At 45.5% G+C, this 20,977-nt stretch overlaps 1 protein-coding gene across 1 annotated transcript in view; it reads left to right on the top strand.

Moving 5' to 3' along the window:
• The window catches only part of LOC130299795 (uncharacterized), a 79,403-nt gene that overhangs the window by 46,587 nt on the left and 11,839 nt on the right, over positions 1 to 20,977 (top strand). The window contains exons 6-12 of the mRNA XM_056551492.1: positions 6,954 to 7,080; positions 7,180 to 7,271; positions 7,359 to 7,437; positions 7,545 to 7,636; positions 7,735 to 7,834; positions 11,517 to 12,768; positions 14,041 to 15,112. Of these exons, the coding sequence (XP_056407467.1) occupies positions 6,954 to 7,080; positions 7,180 to 7,271; positions 7,359 to 7,437; positions 7,545 to 7,636; positions 7,735 to 7,834; positions 11,517 to 12,768; positions 14,041 to 15,112 (2,814 nt within the window). The remainder of the gene's footprint in view (positions 1 to 6,953; positions 7,081 to 7,179; positions 7,272 to 7,358; positions 7,438 to 7,544; positions 7,637 to 7,734; positions 7,835 to 11,516; positions 12,769 to 14,040; positions 15,113 to 20,977) is intronic.

Raw genomic sequence — 20,977 nt, 5'->3', positions numbered from 1 at the left:
GATGACTGGAGAGGTGACACTGCTGGGACATTATACAGTAATGGAGGGGTCTGGTGATGACTGGAGAGGTGACACTGCTGGGACATTATACAGTAATGGAGGGGTCTGGTGATGATTAGAGAGGTGACACTGCTGGGACATTATACAGTAATGGAGAGGTCTGGTGATGACTGGAGAGGTGACACTGCTGGGACATTATACAGTAATAGAGTGGTCTGGTGATGACTGGAGAGGTGACACTGCTGGGACATTATATAGTAATGGAGGGGTCTGGTGATGACTGGAGAGGTGACACTGCTGGGACATTATACAGTAATGGAGGGGTCTGGTGATGATTAGAGAGGTGACACTGCTGGGACATTATACAGTAATGGAGGGGTCTGGTGATGACTGGAGAGGTGACACTGCTGGGACATTATACAGTAATAGAGAGGTCTGGTGATGATTAGAGAGGTGACACTGCTGGGACATTATACAGTAATGGAGGGGTCTTGTGATGACTGGAGAGGTGACACTGCTGGGACATTATACAGTAATAGAGAGGTCTGGTGATGATTAGAGAGGTGACACTGCTGGGACATTATACAGTAATAGAGAGGTCTGGTGATGATTAGAGAGGTGACACTGCTGGGACATTATACAGTAATGGAGGGGTCTGGTGATGACTGGAGAGGTGACACTGCTGGGACATTATACAGTAATGGAGGGGTCTGGTGATGATTAGAGAGGTGACACTGCTGGGACATTATACAGTAATGGAGGGGTCTGGTGATGACTGGAGAGGTGACACTGCTGGGACATTATACAGTAATGGAGGGGTCTGGTGATGACTGAAAAGGTGACACTGCTGGGACATTATACAGTAATGGAGGGGTCTGGTGATGGTTAGAGAGGTGACACTGCTGGGACATTATACAGTAATGGAGGGGTCTGGTGATGACTGGAGAGGTGACACTGCTGGGACATTATATAGTAATGGAGGGGTCTTGTGATGACTGGAGAGGTGACACTGCTGGGACATTATACAGTAATAGAGAGGTCTGGTGATGATTAGAGAGGTGACACTGCTGGGACATTATACAGTAATAGAGAGGTCTGGTGATGATTAGAGAGGTGACACTGCTGGGACATTATACAGTAATAGAGAGGTCTGGTGATGATTAGAGAGGTGACACTGCTAGGACATTATACAGTAATGGAGGGGGCTGGTGATGACTGGAGAGGTGACACTGCTGGGACATTATACAGTAATGGAGGGGTCTTGTGATGACTGGAGAGGTGACACTGCTGGGACATTATACAGTAATGGAGGGGTCTGGTGATGACTGGAGAGGTGACACTGCTGGGACATTATACAGTAATGGAGGGGTCTGGTGATGACTGAAAAGGTGACACTGCTGGGACATTATACAGTAATGGAGGGGTCTGGTGAGGATTAGAGAGGTGACACTGCTGGGACATTATACAGTAATGGAGGGGTCTGGTGATGACTGGAGAGGTGACACTGCTGGGACATTATACAGTAATGGAGGGGTCTGGTGATGACTGGAGAGGTGACACTGCTGGGACATTATACAGTAATGGAGGGGTCTGGTGATGACTAGAGAGGTGACACTACTGGGACGTTATACAGTAATGGAGGGGTCTGGTGATGACTGGAGAGGTGACACTGCTGGGACATTATACAGTAATGGAGGGGTCTGGTGATGACTGGAGAGGTGACACTGCTGGGACATTATACAGTAATGGAGGGGTCTGGTGATGACTGGAGAGGTCACACTGCTGGGACATTATATAGTAATGGAGGGGTCTGGTGATGATTAGAGAGGTGACACTGCTGGGACATTATACAGTAATGGAGGGGTCTGGTGATGACTGGAGGGGTGACACTGCTGGGACATTATATAGTAATGGAGGGGTCTGGTGATGATTAGAGAGGTGACACTGCTGGGACATTATACAGTAATGGAGGGGTCTGGTGATGACTGGAGAGGTGACACTGCTGGGACATTATACAGTAATGGAGGGGTCTGGTGATGACTGGAGGGGTGACACTACTGGGACATTATACAGTAATGGAGGGGTCTGGTGATGACTGGAGGGGTGACACTGCTGGGACATTATATAGTAATGGAGGGGTCTGGTGGTGATTGGAGAGGTGACACTGCTGGGACATTATACAGTAATGGAGGGGTCTGGTGATGATTGGAGAGGTGACACTGCTGGGACATTATACAGTAATGGAGGGGTCTGGTGATGACTGGAGAGGTGACACTGCTGGGACATTATACAGTAATGGAGGGGTCTGGTGATGATTAGAGAGGTGACACTGCTGGGACATTATATAGTAATGGAGGGGTCTGGTGATGATTAGAGAGGTGACACTGCGGGACATTATACAGTAATGGAGGGGTCTGGTGATGACTGGAGAGGTGACACTGCTGGGATATTATACAGTAATGGAGGGGTCTGGTGATGACTGGAGAGGTGACACTGCTGGGACATTATACAGTAATGGAGGGGTCTGGTGATGACTGGAGAGGTGACACTGCTGGGAAATTATACAGTAATGGAGGGGTCTGGTGATGACTGGAGAGGTGACACTGCTGGGACATTATACAGTAATGGAGGGGTCTGGTGATGACTAGAGAGGTGACACTGCTGGGACATTATACAGTAATGGAGGGGTCTGGTGATGATTAGAGAGGTGACACTGCTGGGACATTATACAGTAATGGAGGGGTCTGGTGATGACTAGAGAGGTGACACTGCTGGGACATTATACAGTAATGGAGTGGTCTGGTGATGGTTAGAGAGATGACACTGCTGGGACATTATACAGTAATGGAGGGGTCTGGTGATGACTGGAGAGGTGACACTGCTGGGACATTATACAGTAATGGAGGGGTCTGGTGATGATTAGAGAGGTGACACTGCTGGGACATTATATAGTAATGGAGGGGTCTGGTGATGACTGGAGAGGTGACACTGCTGGGACATTATACAGTAATGGAGGGGTCTGGTGATGACTGGAGAGGTGACACTGCTGGGACATTATACAGTAATGGAGGGGTCTGGTGATGATTAGAGAGATGACACTGCTGGGACATTATACAGTAATGGAGAGGTCTGGTGATGACTGGAGAGGTGACACTGCTGGGACATTATACAGTAATGGAGTGGTCTGGTGATGACTGGAGAGGTGACACTGCTGGGACATTATATAGTAATGGAGGGGTCTTGTGATGACTGGAGAGGTGACACTGCTGGGACATTATACAGTAATAGAGAGGTCTGGTGATGATTAGAGAGGTGACACTGCTGGGACATTATACAGTAATGGAGTGGTCTGGTGATGACTGGAGAGGTGACACTGCTGGGACATTATATAGTAATGGAGGGGTCTTGTGATGACTGGAGAGGTGACACTGCTGGGACATTATACAGTAATAGAGAGGTCTGGTGATGATTAGAGAGGTGACACTGCTGGGACATTATACAGTAATGGAGGGGTCTTGTGATGACTGGAGAGGTGACACTGCTGGGACATTATACAGTAATAGAGAGGTCTGGTGATGATTAGAGAGGTGACACTGCTGGGACATTATACAGTAATAGAGAGGTCTGGTGATGATTAGAGAGGTGACACTGCTGGGACATTATACAGTAATGGAGGGGTCTGGTGATGACTGGAGAGGTGACACTGCTGGGACATTATACAGTAATGGAGGGGTCTGGTGATGATTAGAGAGGTGACACTGCTGGGACATTATACAGTAATGGAGGGGTCTGGTGATGACTGGAGAGGTGACACTGCTGGGACATTATACAGTAATGGAGGGGTCTGGTGATGACTGAAAAGGTGACACTGCTGGGACATTATACAGTAATGGAGGGGTCTGGTGAGGATTAGAGAGGTGACACTGCTGGGACATTATACAGTAATGGAGGGGTCTGGTGATGACTGGAGAGGTGACACTGCTGGGACATTATACAGTAATGGAGGGGTCTGGTGATGGTTAGAGAGGTGACACTGCTGGGACATTATACAGTAATGGAGGGGTCTGGTGATGACTGGAGAGGTGACACTGCTGGGACATTATACAGTAATGGAGGGGTCTGGTGATGATTAGAGAGGTGACACTGCTGGGACATTATACAGTAATGGAGGGGTCTGGTGATGACTGGAGAGGTGACACTGCTGGGACATTATACAATAATGGAGTGGTCTGGTGATGACTGGAGAGGTGACACTGCTGGGACATTATATAGTAATGGAGGGGTCTTGTGATGACTGGAGAGGTGACACTGCTGGGACATTATACAGTAATAGAGAGGTCTGGTGATGATTAGAGAGGTGACACTGCTGGGACATTATACAGTAATAGAGAGGTCTGGTGATGATTAGAGAGGTGACACTGCTGGGACATTATACAGTAATGGAGGGGTCTGGTGATGACTGGAGAGGTGACACTGCTGGGACATTATACAGTAATGGAGGGGTCTGGTGATGACTGGAGAGGTGACACTGCTGGGACATTATACAGTAATGGAGTGGTCTGGTGATGACTGGAGAGGTGACACTGCTGGGACATTATATAGTAATGGAGGGGTCTTGTGATGACTGGAGAGGTGACACTGCTGGGACATTATACAGTAATAGAGAGGTCTGGTGATGATTAGAGAGGTGACACTGCTGGGACATTTTACAGTAATAGAGAGGTCTGGTGATGATTAGAGAGGTGACACTGCTGGGACATTATACAGTAATAGAGAGGTCTGGTGATGATTAGAGAGGTGACACTGCTGGGACATTATACAGTAATAGAGAGGTCTGGTGATGATTAGAGAGGTGACACTGCTAGGACATTATACAGTAATGGAGGGGGCTGGTGATGACTGGAGAGGTGACACTGCTGGGACATTATACAGTAATGGAGGGGTCTTGTGATGACTGGAGAGGTGACACTGCTGGGACATTATACAGTAATGGAGGGGTCCGGTGATGACTGGAGAGGTGACACTGCTGGGACATTATACAGTAATGGAGGGGTCTGGTGATGACTGAAAAGGTGACACTGCTGGGACATTATACAGTAATGGAGGGGTCTGGTGAGGATTAGAGAGGTGACACTGCTGGGACATTATACAGTAATGGAGGGGTCTGGTGATGACTGGAGAGGTGACACTGCTGGGACATTATACAGTAATGGAGGGGTCTGGTGATGACTGGAGAGGTGACACTGCTGGGACATTATACAGTAATGGAGGGGTCTGGTGATGACTGGAGAGGTGACACTGCTGGGACATTATACAGTAATGGAGGGGTCTGGTGATGACTGGAGGGGTGACACTGCTGGGACATTATATAGTAATGGAGGGGTCTGGTGATGATTAGAGAGGTGACACTGCTGGGACATTATACAATAATGGAGGGGTCTGGTGATGACTGGAGAGGTGACACTGCTGGGACATTATATAGTAATGGAGGGGTCTGGTGATGACTGGAGGGGTGACACTACTGGGACATTATACAGTAATGGAGGGGTCTGGTGATGACTGGAGGGGTGACACTGCTGGGACATTATATAGTAATGGAGGGGTCTGGTGGTGATTGGAGAGGTGACACTGCTGGGACATTATACAGTAATGGAGGGGTCTGGTGATGACTGGAGAGGTGACACTGCTGGGACATTATACAGTAATGGAGGGGTCTGGTGATGATTAGAGAGGTGACACTGCTGGGACATTATACAGTAATGGAGGGGTCTGGTGATGATTAGAGAGGTGACACTGCTGGGACATTATATAGTAATGGAGGGGTCTGGTGATGATTAGAGAGGTGACACTGCGGGACATTATACAGTAATGGAGGGGTCTGGTGATGACTGGAGAGGTGACACTGCTGGGACATTATACAGTAATGGAGGGGTCTGGTGATGACTGGAGAGGTGACACTGCTGGGAAATTATACAGTAATGGAGGGGTCTGGTGATGACTGGAGAGGTGACACTGCTGGGACATTATACAGTAATGGTGGGGTCTGGTGATGACTGGAGAGGTGACACTGCTGGGACATTATACAGTAATGGAGGGGTCTGGTGATGACTGGAGAGGTGACACTGCTGGGACATTATACACTAATGGAGGGGGTCTGGTGATGATTAGAGAGGTGACACTGCTTGGTCATTATACAGTAATGGAGGGGTCTGGTGATGATTAGAGAGGTGACACTGCTGGGACATTATACAGTAATGGAGGGGTCTGGTGATGACTGGAGAGGTGACACTGCTTGGTCATTATACAGTAATGGAGGGGTCTGGTGATGACTGGAGAGGTGACACTGCTGGGACATTATACAGTAATGGAGGGGTCTGGTGATGACTGGAGAGGTGACACTGCTGGGACATTACACAGTAATGGAGGGGTCTGGTGATGATTAGAGAGGTGACACTGCTGGGACATTATACAGTAATGGAGGTGTCTGGTGATGACTGGAGAGGTGACACTGCTGGGACATTACACAGTAATGGAGGGGTCTGGTGATGATTAGAGAGGTGACACTGCTGGGACATTATACAGTAATGGAGGTGTCTGGTGATGACTGGAGAGGTGACACTGCTGGGACATTATACAGTAATGGAGGGGTCTGGTGATGACTGGAGAGGTGACACTGCTGGGACATTGTACAGTAATGGAGGGATCTGGTGATGACTGGAGAGGTGACACTGCTGGGACATTATACAGTAATGGAGGGGTCTGGTGATGACTGGAGAGGTGACACTGCTGGGACATTATACAGTAATGGAGGGGTCTGGTGAAGACTGGAGAGGTGACACTGCTGGGACATTATACAGTAATGGAGGGGTATGGTGATGACTGGAGAGGTGACACTGCTGGGACATTATACAGTAATGGAGGGGTCTGGTGATGACGGTATCATTGTGTGTCAGGTTCCTATAAGGTGTCAGGATGTGGCGGTCTATTTCTCCATGGAGGAGTGGGAGTATGTAGAAGGACACAAGGATCTGTACCAGGACATAGTCATGATGGAGGATCACCGGCCCCTCACATCACAAGGTAAGAAGAGACATATATATATAGATATCACTCTCACTACTTAGTAACATAGAAATCTATCCAGCACTGATGTATTCATTCCCTGTGTGTTCCCTACAGATGGAATCATTGATAGAAATCCACCCGAGAGGTGTCCCTGTCCTCTGTATTCCCTGGACTGTCCAGAGGGAAATGTCCCAGAGAAGCATCAGGTAGATGAGGTTAAAGTCTGCCCAAAATGTAATCACGACGTGATTGATCCCAAGAACATTGTTTATTTTTATTTTTTTTCTCTTTAGGGTGAAGATCTGATGGATATTAAGGTTGAGGTTAAAGTTGAACCAGAAGAGGAGACGGATTTCGGGGCCGATCAGCAGTGTAAGGAGGGGGAGACTTTTATTGGTGGAGGGTCTCCTAGATACTACTACACCCATCATCTGATCATCACATGGAATAATCTATTCATCACTGTGTGTTCCCTACAGATGGAGTCATTGATAGAAATCCACCCGAGAGGTGTCCCCGCCCTCTGTATTCCCAGGACTGTCCAGAGGGAAATGTCCCAGAGAAGCATCAGGTAGATGAGGCTGATCCTATATCTCTATAGGGGGGTCCTGCAGTCATAGATGTGGGGGTAGATTATGGGGGTCTCTTATGTTGATGTTTCCTCATCAGGATGATTACCTGACTATTATTAAAGTGGAGGATGAAGAAGAGATCTTCAGGAGCGATCCACCATGTATGAAGGAGGAAATTCCAGGAGGTGTTGTCCCAGGTATGTAATAATTCTAGGAGGTGTTACCCCAGATATGTAATAATTCCAGGAGGTGTCACTCCAGATATGTAATAATTCCAGGAGGTGTTACCCCAGGTATGTAATAATGCCAGGAGGTGTCACCCCAGGTATGTAATAATTCCAGGAGGTGTCACCCCAGGTATGTAATAATTCCAGGAGGTGTTGTCCCAGGTATGTAATAATTCCAGTAGGTGTTGTCCCAGGTATGTAATAATTCCAGGAGGTGTTGTCCCAGGTGTGTAATAATTCCAGGAGGTGTTGTCCCAGGTATGTAATAATTCCAGGAGGTGTTGTCCCAGGTATGTAATAATTTCAGGAGGTGTTACCCCAGGTATGTAATAATTCCAGGAGGTGTTACCCCAGGTATGTAATAATTCCAGGAGGTGTTACCCCAGGTATGTAATAATTCCAGGAGGTGTTACCCCAGAGATGTAATAATTCCAGGAGGTGTTACCCCAGGTATGTAATAATTCCAGGAGGTGTCACCCCAGGTATGTAATAATTCCAGAAGGTGTCACCCCAGGTATGTAATAATTCCAGGAGGTGTTATCCTAGGTATGTAATAATTCCAGGAGGTGTCACTCCAGATATGTAATAATTCCAGGAGGTGTTACCCCAGGTATGTAATAATGCCAGGAGGTGTCACCCCAGGTATGTAATAATTCCAGGAGGTGTTACCCTAGGTTTGTAATAATTCCAGGAGGTGTCACTCCAGATATGTAATAATTCCAGGAGGTGTTACCCCAGGTATGTAATAATGCCAGGAGGTGTCACCCCAGGTATGTAATAATTCCAGGAGGTGTTACCCTAGGTATGTAATAATTGATTACAGAGGGAATCGACGACATCACCGCGGGAAGGACGTCTATTTTAGGAACACTCATTCGTCTAAACCAATCTGCAAAAGTCTTCCTGCAGGGGCGATAGTTTAAAGGGGTACTCCGCTGCTCAGCTGTTCCAAACGCTAGAGACGGCGCCAGGAGCTTATGATGTCATAGTCCCTCCCATAGACTTGCATTGAGGGGGCGGAGCTATGGCATTACGAGCTGCTGGCTCCAGCGTTTGGAACAGTTTGTTCCAAACGCTAAGCAGCGGAGTACCTCTTTAATGCGTGCAGAGTGCAGGGATCTGTATTTCTAGGTACATAATACTATCATTTTTCTACTGGAATGAAAACTTACTTTTAAAGCGTTACTGTCATTAGTAAGAAAATGTAAAAAAAAATGCTTAAAGGGGTACTCCGATGAAAACCTTTTTTCTTTTCAATCAACTGGTGGCATAAAGTTAACCATATTTGTAAATTACTTCTATTAAAAAAATCTTAATCCTTCCAGTACTTATTAGCTGCTGAATGCTACAGAGGAAATTCCTTTCTTTTTGAAACACTGATGACATCACAAACTCAGTGCTCTCTGCTGACATCTCTGTCCATTTTAGCCTTGCAGTGCTGGGGACTTGGGTTCAAATCCCACTAAGGACAACAAAAAATAAAGCGTTATTATTATTATAATAACGTCAGCAGAGAGAACTGTGGTCGTGATGTCATCAGAGAGCATTCCAAAAAGAAAAGAATTTCCTCTGTAGTATTCAGCAGCTAATAAGTACAGGAAGGATTACGATTTTTTAATAGAAGTAATTTACAAATATGTTTATCTTTCTGCCACCAGTTGATTTAAAAGAAAAAAGGTTTTCACTGGAGTACCCCTTTAAATCAGTGTAGTAATGTGTCCTAAGACCTGTATGCATAATAATATGGATGTGTTAATATGTACAATTACCGTTTGATCTATTCAGATCTGTGATCAGTCTTCTGAATTCTTCTCAAAGGCTGGGGGTGTTTCCCCTGGAGTATGATGAGCTCCTCTCCCTTCCCCTGTTATGAGCATCTGCACAAACATTCATACTTTTACATATTGGCTAAATGCATGCTCTATATAACTCTAATGCAGCCATGCATGCTCTATATAATTAATGCAGCCATGTGAAACTATATGGTGCAAGGACAGAAGAAAAACCTGCTCCATTGTAATTCTATAAAGCAAGGGAGACTGGGACAATGAAGTCCTGTCCAGAGCAGGAGCAAATCCCCATAGCAAACCTCTCCTGCTCTGGACAGTTCCTGTCATGGACAGAGGTGTCAGCAGAGAGCACTGTGGTCAGACTGGAAAGAACTACACAACTTCCTATGGAGCATACAGCAGCTGATAAGTCGTGGAAGGACTAAGATTTTTAAATAGAAGTAATTTACAAATCTGTTTAACTTTCTGGCACCAGTTGATGAAAAAAAAATATTTCCACCAGAGTACCCCTTTAAATAAAGCTGTAAAATCATCCGTCCTTGGACTTTTCCCATTTTTTTAAGGATGATATAATCTCCCTTTGCTCCGCTCTTACAGTGGGTGATGCCGTTTCCCGTACGTAATCAGAGATTCTTTTTATCAGGATCATTAGCAGATAATTGGGAAATTGTAATCAATTTATCTTTATGTAAGAAACAAAAAAACTCCTTCCGTTCCCATAGAGATAGATGGAGGGGCGTGTCTGCCACCGTGTTGTGCGCCAATCGACAGTAATGTGGTAGTCGGAACTTGACCTTCGCTTCGTCCATGGAGAGAGTCGGGGGGCAGGCAGGAGATTGTGAGGTGCTCCAGTGGTCGGATCCCGGATGGGATAAGATGTTCTGCACTGGAGTTCCCCTTTAATGACCTCTGATAGGGGAGAAGATGTCTAGGGTCGGAGTAACCCTTTAACACGCTCTAATCCATCCTGGATCTTTAATTGACTCCCCCATATACCCATCTAAGGGGAAAAGACCGGACTTAGTCAGCCTGCCATATTCATCAATGTGGGTAATAATATCCTGAATATTGATTTGTGTGTCTTTACACCCAAAAAAAAAAATGTTATCCGCACCTAAATAACTTTATTAGTACTCAGAAATGTTCAAAAGGTGTGATTGCGGGGTCCCGATCAGCCTGCATGATAGCTGGAGGGTTCCTACCTGCCTCCGCTTCTATAGTCTGCTTTGGCGGGCTGTTGTGCTCCGACCCGTTCGGCACAAAAAAATGTTACAACAACTTTACTAAGCTAGAGTACTCCTTTAATTATGTATACAAATTAAATCTTTACCTCGGGTGCTAGCTACCTCCACTGACTCGTAGCCGAGGATTGTTTTACTTTCCTTTTTGTGTGTAAATGTGGTCATGTGACAAAAACTGATTTAAAGTGTACCTGTCACTTAAACTTTTAACATGTCCAGGCGACAGTTCTAAATTCTTCGATCGGTGGCGGTCTGAACGTTTCGACCTCTGCCGATCAGGAGAACGAGCCGGGATTATTCTGCGCTGCTGCACGCTCCTCTCCCTGCTCTGTGTCAGGTGATCGAGACACGCTCCATAGACTTATAGGACCATCTCGATCACGTGACACAAAGTCGGAAGAGAACGCACTGAGAGTGAACTTCTCCAGGCTCGTTCCCCTGATCAGTGGTTGTCTGGACACTTGGATCCCTGTTGATCAAAGGGTTTTCCACAGTTCCCCTTTAAGGGCCTTAGTGGCCTGAAATTATGCGGCGTCTACTTCCTGTATTATTCAAAAACTGCATAAAGTGTTTTTCGAGTTCAATAGAAAAAAATAATAGAATCCATTTATTTCCCAACAGGAAATCCCAGTAAGAATTCTGAGGGAAACGTCATGTTATCCCTGAATAATAAAGATGGAGAGATCATGGAGCGCTCCTCAGGAGAAGATGGAGAGATCATGGAGCGCTCCTCAGGAGAAGACCTCCTTACCTCTAATGTCCATCCAGATCTATCCTATAATAATCCCCCTGATCATGAGGAACCTTCTCCTGACCAATCACAGACTGTTAGTCGAAGAACAGGTCAGAAAGGGGGCAAAAAGTTTCAATGTGATGAATGTGGAAAACTGTTTACAGCAAGCTCAAGTCTTCATACACACAGAAGAATTCACACAGGAGTGAATCTGTATTCATGTTCAGATTGTGGGAAATGCTTTACAAGTAAATCAAATCTTGTTGTACATGAGAGAATCCACACAGGAGAAAAGCCATATTCATGTTCAGTATGTGGGAAATGTTTTGCGAACAAATCAACTGTTGTAATACACGAGAGAATTCACACAGGAGAGAAACCGTATTTATGTTTAGAATGTGGGAAATGTTTTGTGCATAAATCACATCTAGTTACACATGAAAAAATTCACAAGGGAGAGATGGCATATTCATGTTCACAATGTGGGAAATGTTTCACTACTTCATCAAATCTTGTTAAACATGAGATAATTCACACAGGAGAGAAGCCATATTCATGTTCAGAATGTGGAAAATGTTTCGCAAGTAAATCAGACCTGGGAAAACATGAAAAATGTCACACAGGAGAGAAGCCGTATTCATGTTCTGAATGTGGGAAATGTTTTACGACCAGACGCAATCTTGTTACACATGAGATCAATCACACAGGAGTTAAGCCACACGCGTGTTCTGAATGTGGGAAGTGTTTTATTACTAAAGTCACCTTAAAGGATCATCAGAAAATTCACACAGGAGAGAAGCCACATTCATGTTCAGAATGTGGGAAATGTTTCATTACTAAAAGCAAACTGAGGGATCATCAGAGAACTCATACAGGAGAGAAGCCGCATTCGTGTTCAGTATGTGGGAAATGTTTCATTAATAAAGACAAACTACGGAATCACCAGAAAATTCACACAGGAGAGAAACCGTATTCATGTACAGAATGCGGAAAATCTTTCATAACTAAAGACAAATTAAGGAATCATCAGAGAAGTCACACAGGAGAAAAGCCACATTCATGTTCAGAATGTGGGAAATGTTTCATGACTAAGGAAAAACTAAGGAACCATCAGAGAAGCCACACAGGGAAGAAGACATTTTGATATTTTTGTTTTTAATAATTTTTTTTTTATGTAAACAAATGTAAAAATTTACCAAAGTGTACCAAAAATTAAAATTTGATAAAAATCTATTACATTTTTTTTATGTGTCATCAGGAAATGGTCTATTTTTTTTAACCCCTTAACAACACAGGATGTGAAATGTACTTTCTGATGCGGTGGTACTTAACGTACATTTACGTCCTGTCCATGCACTGCAGATCCCGGCTGCTATCAGCAGCCAGGGACCCGCCAGTAATGGCTGTTGTGCTGATGACAGATAACCGCATCTGCAGCAATGCGGGCCTTCTATTAAAAGATCAGAAGATCAGATCACCCGTGGCGCTACCGCGGGGATCCTCTAAAATGGCGGCTGGAGGTCCCCTCACCTGCTCCGGCCATCTCCTGTGATCTTCTGCACTGGTTTGAGATCAAGAAGACCAGAGCAGGAGATCGCCAAAAACACTGATCAGTGCTGTGTCCTATACATAGCACTGATCAGTATTAGTAATCAAATGATTGCAGTAAATAGTCCCCTATTGGGACACAAAAAGTGTAAAAAAAAAAAAAATTATAAAAAAAAAAGTTGAAAAAGTAAAAAATCCCCTCCCCCAATAAAAACGTAAATGGTCTTTTTCCCATTTTACCTCCCAAAAATTGAAAAAATAATAACATTTACATATTTATTATCACCGCTTGCGTAAATGTCCGAACTATCAAAATATAATGTTAATGATCCCGTACGGTGAACGGCTTAAACGTTGAAAAAAAAAAGGCACATTTTATTCCAATTTTTTTTTATAAAAAGCGATTTAAAAGTTTCATATAGACAAATGTGGTATTGATAAGAAGTACAGATCATGGCGCAAAAAATGAGCCCTCATACAGCCGCGTATGTAATCACGGGATTTATATTCATTGTATTGATTGTATTGACCCACAGAATAAAGAAAATGTCATTAATACCGTAAAGTGTACACAAAACACTCCATAATTAGCAAAATTGCGTTTGTTTTTTTTTAAATTTCCTGCAAAAATTATTTTTTGGGTTGCACCATGATGTCATTACATCTGGTCACGCAAAAAACAGGCCCTCATATGGGTCTGTGGATGAAAATATAAAAAAGTTATTTTTAGAAGGCGAGGAGGAAAAGATTAGAATGCAGAAAAAAAAAAAAAAATGGCCCGGTCCTTAAGGGGTTAAATCAAGTTAAGTTGAATATATTTTTACACCATGATAGGCGGAAGCTCTCAGGTGTCTGACTACCCAGCCTGCCAGGTACTGTGGATCCGGAGGCGGATCCTGCCAAAGACGTCCGCATCAGTGAGTATAGTGGGCTTCCACCTCATCCCCTCCTTATCTTACACAACCACAAAGAGGGGCGGACGACGTCCGGGGAGATCTCCAAAGAGGGGCGGACGACGTCCGGGGAGATCTCCAAAGAGGGGCGGACGACGTCCAGGGAGATCTCCAAAGAGGGGCGGACGACGTCCGGGGAGATCTCCAAAAAGGGGCGGGCGACGTCCGGGGAGATCTCCAAAGAGGGGCGGGCGACGTCCGGGGAGATCTCCAAAGAGGGGCGGACGACGTCCGGGGAGATCTCCAAAGAGGGGCGGACGACGTCCGGGGAGATCTCCAAAGAGGGGCGGGCGACGTCCGGGGAGATCTCCAAAGAGGGGCGGACGACGTCCGGGGAGATCTCCAAAGAGGGGCGGACGACGTCCAGGGAGATCTCCAAAGAGGGGCGGACGACGTCCGGGGAGATCTCCAAAAAGGGGCGGGCGACGTCCGGGGAGATCTCCAAAGAGGGGCGGGCGACGTCCGGGGAGATCTCCAAAGAGGGGCGGACGACGTCCGGGGAGATCTCCAAAGAGGGGCGGACGACGTCCGGGGAGATCTCCAAAGAGGGGCGGGCGACGTCCGGGGAGATCTCCAAAGAGGGGCGGGCGACGTCCGGGGAGATCTCCAAAGAGGAGCGGACGACATCCGGGGAGATCTCCAAAGAGGGGCGGGCGACGTCCGGGGAGATCTCCAAAGAGGGGCGGACGACGTCCGGGGAGATCTCCAAAGAGGGACGGGCGACGTCCGGGGAGATCTCCAAAGAGGGGCGGGCGACGTCCGGGGAGATCTCCAAAGAGGGGCGGGCGACGTCCGGGGAGATCTCCAAAGAGGGGCGGACGACGTCCGGGGAGATCTCCAAAGAGGGGCGGACGACGTCCGGGGAGATCTCCAAAGAGGGACGGGCGACGTCCGGGGAGATCTCCAAAGAGGGGCGGGCGACGTCCGGGGAGATCTCCAAAGAGGAGCGGACGACATCCGGGGAGATCTCCAAAGAGGGGCGGGCGACGTCCGGGGAGATCTCCAAAGAGGGGCGGACGTCGTCCGGAGAGATCTAAGCAGGAACAGGATAGACCCCGGGGATGGGAGATTACAGGAGTCCAAGATGATACTGATCAACCTCAGATGGTCCTTATTATGGTCCTTATTATAGTCCTATTAGCCACTGTTGTTGTCTCTGAACACTGAAGATGATCCTGCAGGTCTGGAGGCCGCGGCTCAGGAAGGACATCGGACGCTGAGGTTACACCATTCCCCCTTATTCCTGCAGAGCTCAGGAAGATAAGAACAGGGAGTGGGACAATTTTACCTATTAGAGTCTCTAGCTAGCAAGAGTGCAGTGAGTGGCAGTATTATAGTCATGTGTACGGTGTGTGGCAGTATTATATTTATATGTACGGTGTGTGGCAGTATTATATTCATATGTACGGTGTGTGGCAGTATTATAGGGATGTGTACAGTGTGTGGCAGTATTATAGGGATGTGTACAGTGTGTGGCAGTATTATAGTCATGTGTACGGTGTGTGGCAGTATTATAGGGATGTGTACAGTGTGTGGCAGTATTATAGTCATGTGTACGGTGTGTGGCAGTATTATATTTATATGTACGGTGTGTGGCAGTATTATATTCATATGTACGGTGTGTGGCAGTATTATATTCATATGTACGGTGTGTGGCAGTATTATATTCATATGTACGGTGTGTGGCAGTATTATAGTCATGTGTACGGTGTGTGGCAGTATTATATTCATATGTACGGTGTGTGGCAGTATTATATTTATATGTACGGTGTGTGGCAGTATTATATTCATATGTACGGTCTGTGGCAGTATTATAGTCATGTGTACAGTGTGTGGCAGTATTATATTCATATGTACGGTGTGTGGCAGTATTATATTCATATGTACGGTGTGTGGCAGTATTATAGGGATGTGTACAGTGTGTGGCAGTATTATAGTCATGTGTACGGTGTGTGGCAGTATTATATTCATATGTACGGTGTGTGGCAGTATTATAGGGATGTGTACAGTGTGTGGCAGTATTATAGTCATGTGTACGGTGTGTGGCAGTATTATATTCATATGTACGGTGTGTGGCAGTATTATAGTCATGTGTACGGTGTGTGGCAGTATTATATTCATATGTACGGTGTGTGGCAGTATTATAGTCATGTGTACGGTGTGTGGCAGTATTATATTCATATGTACGGTGTGTGGCAGTATTATATTTATATGTACGGTGTGTGGCAGTATTATAGGGATGTGTACGGTGTGTGGCAGTATTATAGTCATGTGTACGGTGTGTGGCAGTATTATAGGGATGTGTACAGTGTGTGGCAGTATTATAGTCATGTGTACGGTGTGTGGCAGTATTATAGTCATGTGTACGGTGTGTGGCAGTATTATAGTCATGTGTACGGTGTGTGGCAGTATTATAGTCATATGTACGGTGTGTGGCAGTATTATAGTCATGTGTACGGTGTGTGGCAGTATTATAGTCATGTGTACAGTGTGTGGCAGTATTATAGTCGTGTGTACGGTGTGTGGCAGTATTATATTCATATGTACGGTGTGTGGCAGTATTATAGTCATGTGTACGGTGTGTGGCAGTATTATAGGGATGTGTACGGTGTGTGGCAGTATTATAGGGATGTGTACGGTGTGTGGCAGTATTATAGGCATGTGTACGGTGTGTTGTAGTATTATAGTCATGTGTACGGTGTGTGGCAGTATTATATTCAGAGGGTACGGTGTGTGGTAGTATTATAGTCATGTGTACGGTGTGTGGCAGTATTATATTCAGAGGGTACAGTGTGTGGTAGTATTATAGTCATGTGTACGGTGTGTGGCAGTATTATAGGGATGTGTACGGTGTGTGGCAGTATTATAGTTATGTGTATGGTGTGTGGCAGTATTATAGGCATGTGTACGGTGTGTGGCAGTATTATAGGCATGTGTACGGTGTGTGGCAGTATTATAGTCATGTGTACGGTGTGTGGCAGTATTATAGTTATGTGTATGGTGTTTGGCAGTATTATAGGCATGTGTACGGTGTGTGGCAGTATTATAGGCATGTGTACGGTGTGTGGCAGTATTATAGTCATGTGTACGGTGTGTGGCAGTATTATAGTCATGTGTACGGTGTGTGGCAGTATTATAGTCATGTGTACGGTGTGTGGCAGTATTATAAGCATGTGTACGGTGTGTGGCAGTATTATAAGCATGTGTACGGTGTGTGGCAGTATTATAGTCATGTGTACGGTGTGTGGCAGTATTATAAGCATGTGTACGGTGTGTGGCAGTATCGTAGTCATGTGTACGGTGTGTGGCAGTATCGTAGTCATGTGTACGGTGTGTGGCAGTATCATAGTCATGTGTACGGTGTGTGGCAGTATCATAGTCATGTGTACGGTGTGTGGCAGTATCATAGTCATGTGTACGGTGTGTGGCAGTATCATAGTCATGTGTACGGTGTGTGGCAGTATCATAGTCATGTGTACGGTGTGTGGCAGTATCATAGTCATGTGTACGGTGTGTGGCAGTATCATAGTCATGTGTACGGTGTGTGGCAGTATCATAGTCATGTGTACAGTGTGTGGCAGTATCATAGTCATGTGTACAGTGTGTGGCAGTATCATAGTCATGTGTACAGTGTGTGGCATTATCATAGTCATGTGTACAGTGTGTGGCAGTATCATAGTCATGTGTACAGTGTGTGGCAGTATCATAGTCATGTGTACAGTGTGTGGCAGTATCATAGTCATGTGTACAGTGTGTGGCAGTATTATAGTCATGAGTACATTGTGTGGTAGTAGTATATTCATGTGTACGGTCTGTGGCAGTATTATAGTCATGTGTACGGTGTGTGGCAGTATTATAGTCTTGTGTACGGTGTGTGGCAGTATTATAGTCGTGTACGGTGTGTGGCAGTATTCATGTGTACAGTGTGTGGTGGTATTTATATTCATATGTACAGTGTGGCAGTATTCATGTATGGTAGTATTATAGTCACGTGTACAGTAAGTGACAGTATTATATTCATGTGTACAGCATGGGGTAATATAGTCATGTGTACGGTGTGTGGCAGTATTATAGTCAGGTGTACAGTATGTGGCAGTATTATAGTCGGGGTACAGTGGTTGGCAGTATTATATTCAGGGGGCACAGTATGTGGCAGTATTATAGTCAGGGGGTACAGTGTGTGGCAGTTTTATAGTCTGGGTACAGTGTGCGGCAGTATTATAGTCATGTGTACAGTGTGCGGCAGTATTATATTCAGGGATACAGTGTGTGGCAGCATTATATTCAGGGGCCCAGTGTGTGGCAGTATTATATTCAGAGGGTACAGTGTGTGGCGGTATTATATTCAGAGGGTACAGTGTGTGGCAGTATTATATTCAGGGGTACAGTGTGTGGCAGTATTATATTCAGAGTGTACAGAGTGTGGCAGTATTATATTCAGAGGGTACAGAGTGTGGTGGTATTATATTCAGAGGGTACAGTGTGTGGCGGTATTATATTCAGGGGTACAGTGTGTGGCAGTATTATATTCAGGGGGTACAGTGTGTGGCAGTATTCAGAGGGTGCAGTGTGTGGCAGTATTATATTCAGGGGTACAGTGTGTGGTGGTATTATATTCAGGGGTACAGTGTGTGGCGGTATTATATTCAGGGGGTACAGTGTGTGGCGTTATTATATTCATAATTCAGTATTATAGTTATAGACATGTTTTACCCTGCAACCTATTATTATGACTTATTATTATGATGTTATCACCGGTCCTTCAGCCACAATCTCTTAACTCCTTAAGGATGCAGGACATACCTGTACGCCCTGTGCCCGCAATATAGCGCGGGAACCCCGCGTCATATCGGATCGGTCCCAGCGGCTGAAGGTATCCGGGACGCAGGGCTAATACCGGACATCACTAATCGCGAGATCCAGGCTTGAGCAATCAACCGCCGATAACGCTGATCAATGCAATGCTATGGTATAGCATTGATCAGTGTCTGCAATCAGTGTAATGCATGTTATAGTCCCCTATGGGACACCTCCACTATCCAGCAGATACAGAGCAGGTCCTGGTCGGGCAGTCAATAGTAAGGAGATTACATGAGGAGGGGGTTTGTTACAGTGTGTCACCCCAGTAGTAAGGAGATTACATGAGGAAGAGGTTTGTTACAGTGTGTCACCCCAGTAGTGGTGGGGACGTCCTTACAAAGTAGAATTGGTGGCGCAAAAAATAAGCATCATATGGATTTTTAGGTGCAAAATTGAAAGAGTTATGATTTTCAAAAGGTAAGAAGGGAAAAAACGAAAGTGCAAAAACGGTAAAACCTTGAGTCCTTAATTGGTTAAAAATAAAAGCCACTTCATGTAATCTCCTTACTACTGGGATGACACACTGTAACAAACCTCCTCCTCATGTAATCTCCTTACTACTGGGGTGACACACTGTAACAAACCTCCTACTCATGTAATCTCCTTACTACTGGGGTGACACACTGTAACAAACCTCCTACTCATGTAATCTCCTTACTACTGGGGTGACACACTGTAACAAACCTCCTCCTCATGTAATCTCCTTACTACTGGGGTGACACACTGTAACAAACCTCCTACTCATGTAATCTCCTTACTACTGGGGTGACACACTGTAACAAACCTCCTCCTCATGTAATCTCTTTACTACTGGGGTGACACACTGTAACAAACCTCCTACTCATGTAATCTCCTTACTACTGGGGTGACACACTGTAACAAACCTCCTCCTCATGTAATCTCCTTACTACTGGGGTGACACACTGTAACAAACCTCCTCCTCATGTAATCTCCTTACTACTGGGGTGACACACTGTAACAAACCTCCTACTCATGTAATCTCCTTACTACTGGGGTGACACACTGTAACAAACCTCCTACTCATGTAATCTCCTTACTACTGGCGTGACACACTGTAACAAACCTCCTCCTCATGTAATCTCCTTACTACTGGGGTGACACACTGTAACAAACCTCCTCCTCATGTAATCTCTTTACTACTGGGGTGACACACTGTAACAAACCTCCTCCTTATGTAATCTCCTTACTACTGGGGTGACACACTGTAACAAACCTCCTCCTTATGTAATCTCCTTACTACTGGGGTGACACACTGTAACAAACCTCTTCCTCATGTAATCTCCTTACTACTGGGGTGACACACAGTAACAAACCTCCTCCTTATGTAATCTCCTTACTACTGGGGTGACACACTGTAACAAACCTCCTCCTCATGTAATCTCCTTACTACTGGGGTGACACACTGTAACAAACCTCCTCCTCCTGTAATCTCCTTACTACTGGGGTGACACACTGTAAAAAACCTCCTCCTCATGTAATCTCCTTACTACTGGGGTGACACACTGTAACAAACCTCCTCCTTATGTTATCTCCTTACTACTGGGGTGACACACAGTAACAAACCTCCTCCTCATGTAATCTGCTTACTACTGGGGTGACACACTGTAACAAACCTCCTCCTCATATAATCTCCTTACTACTGGGGTGACATAGTAACAAACCTCCTCCTCATGTAATCTCCTCACTACTGGGGTGACACACTGTAACAAACCTCCTCCTCATGTAATCTCCTTACTACTGGGGTGACACACTGTAACAAACCTCCTCCTCATGTAATCTCCTTACTATTGGGGTGACACATTGTAACAAACCTCCTCCTCATGTAATCTTACTACTGGGGTGACACACTGTAACAAACCTCCTCATGTAATCTCCTTACTACTGGGGTGACACACTGTAACAAACCTCCTCCTCATGTAATCTCCTTACTACTGGGGTGACACACTGTAACAAACCTCCTCCTCATG

The sequence above is a fragment of the Hyla sarda genome, chromosome 1, assembly GCF_029499605.1.
Source record: "Hyla sarda isolate aHylSar1 chromosome 1, aHylSar1.hap1, whole genome shotgun sequence".
NCBI lineage: Eukaryota > Metazoa > Chordata > Amphibia > Anura > Hylidae > Hyla > Hyla sarda.
This window is presented reverse-complemented; position numbering and strand designations above follow the sequence as displayed.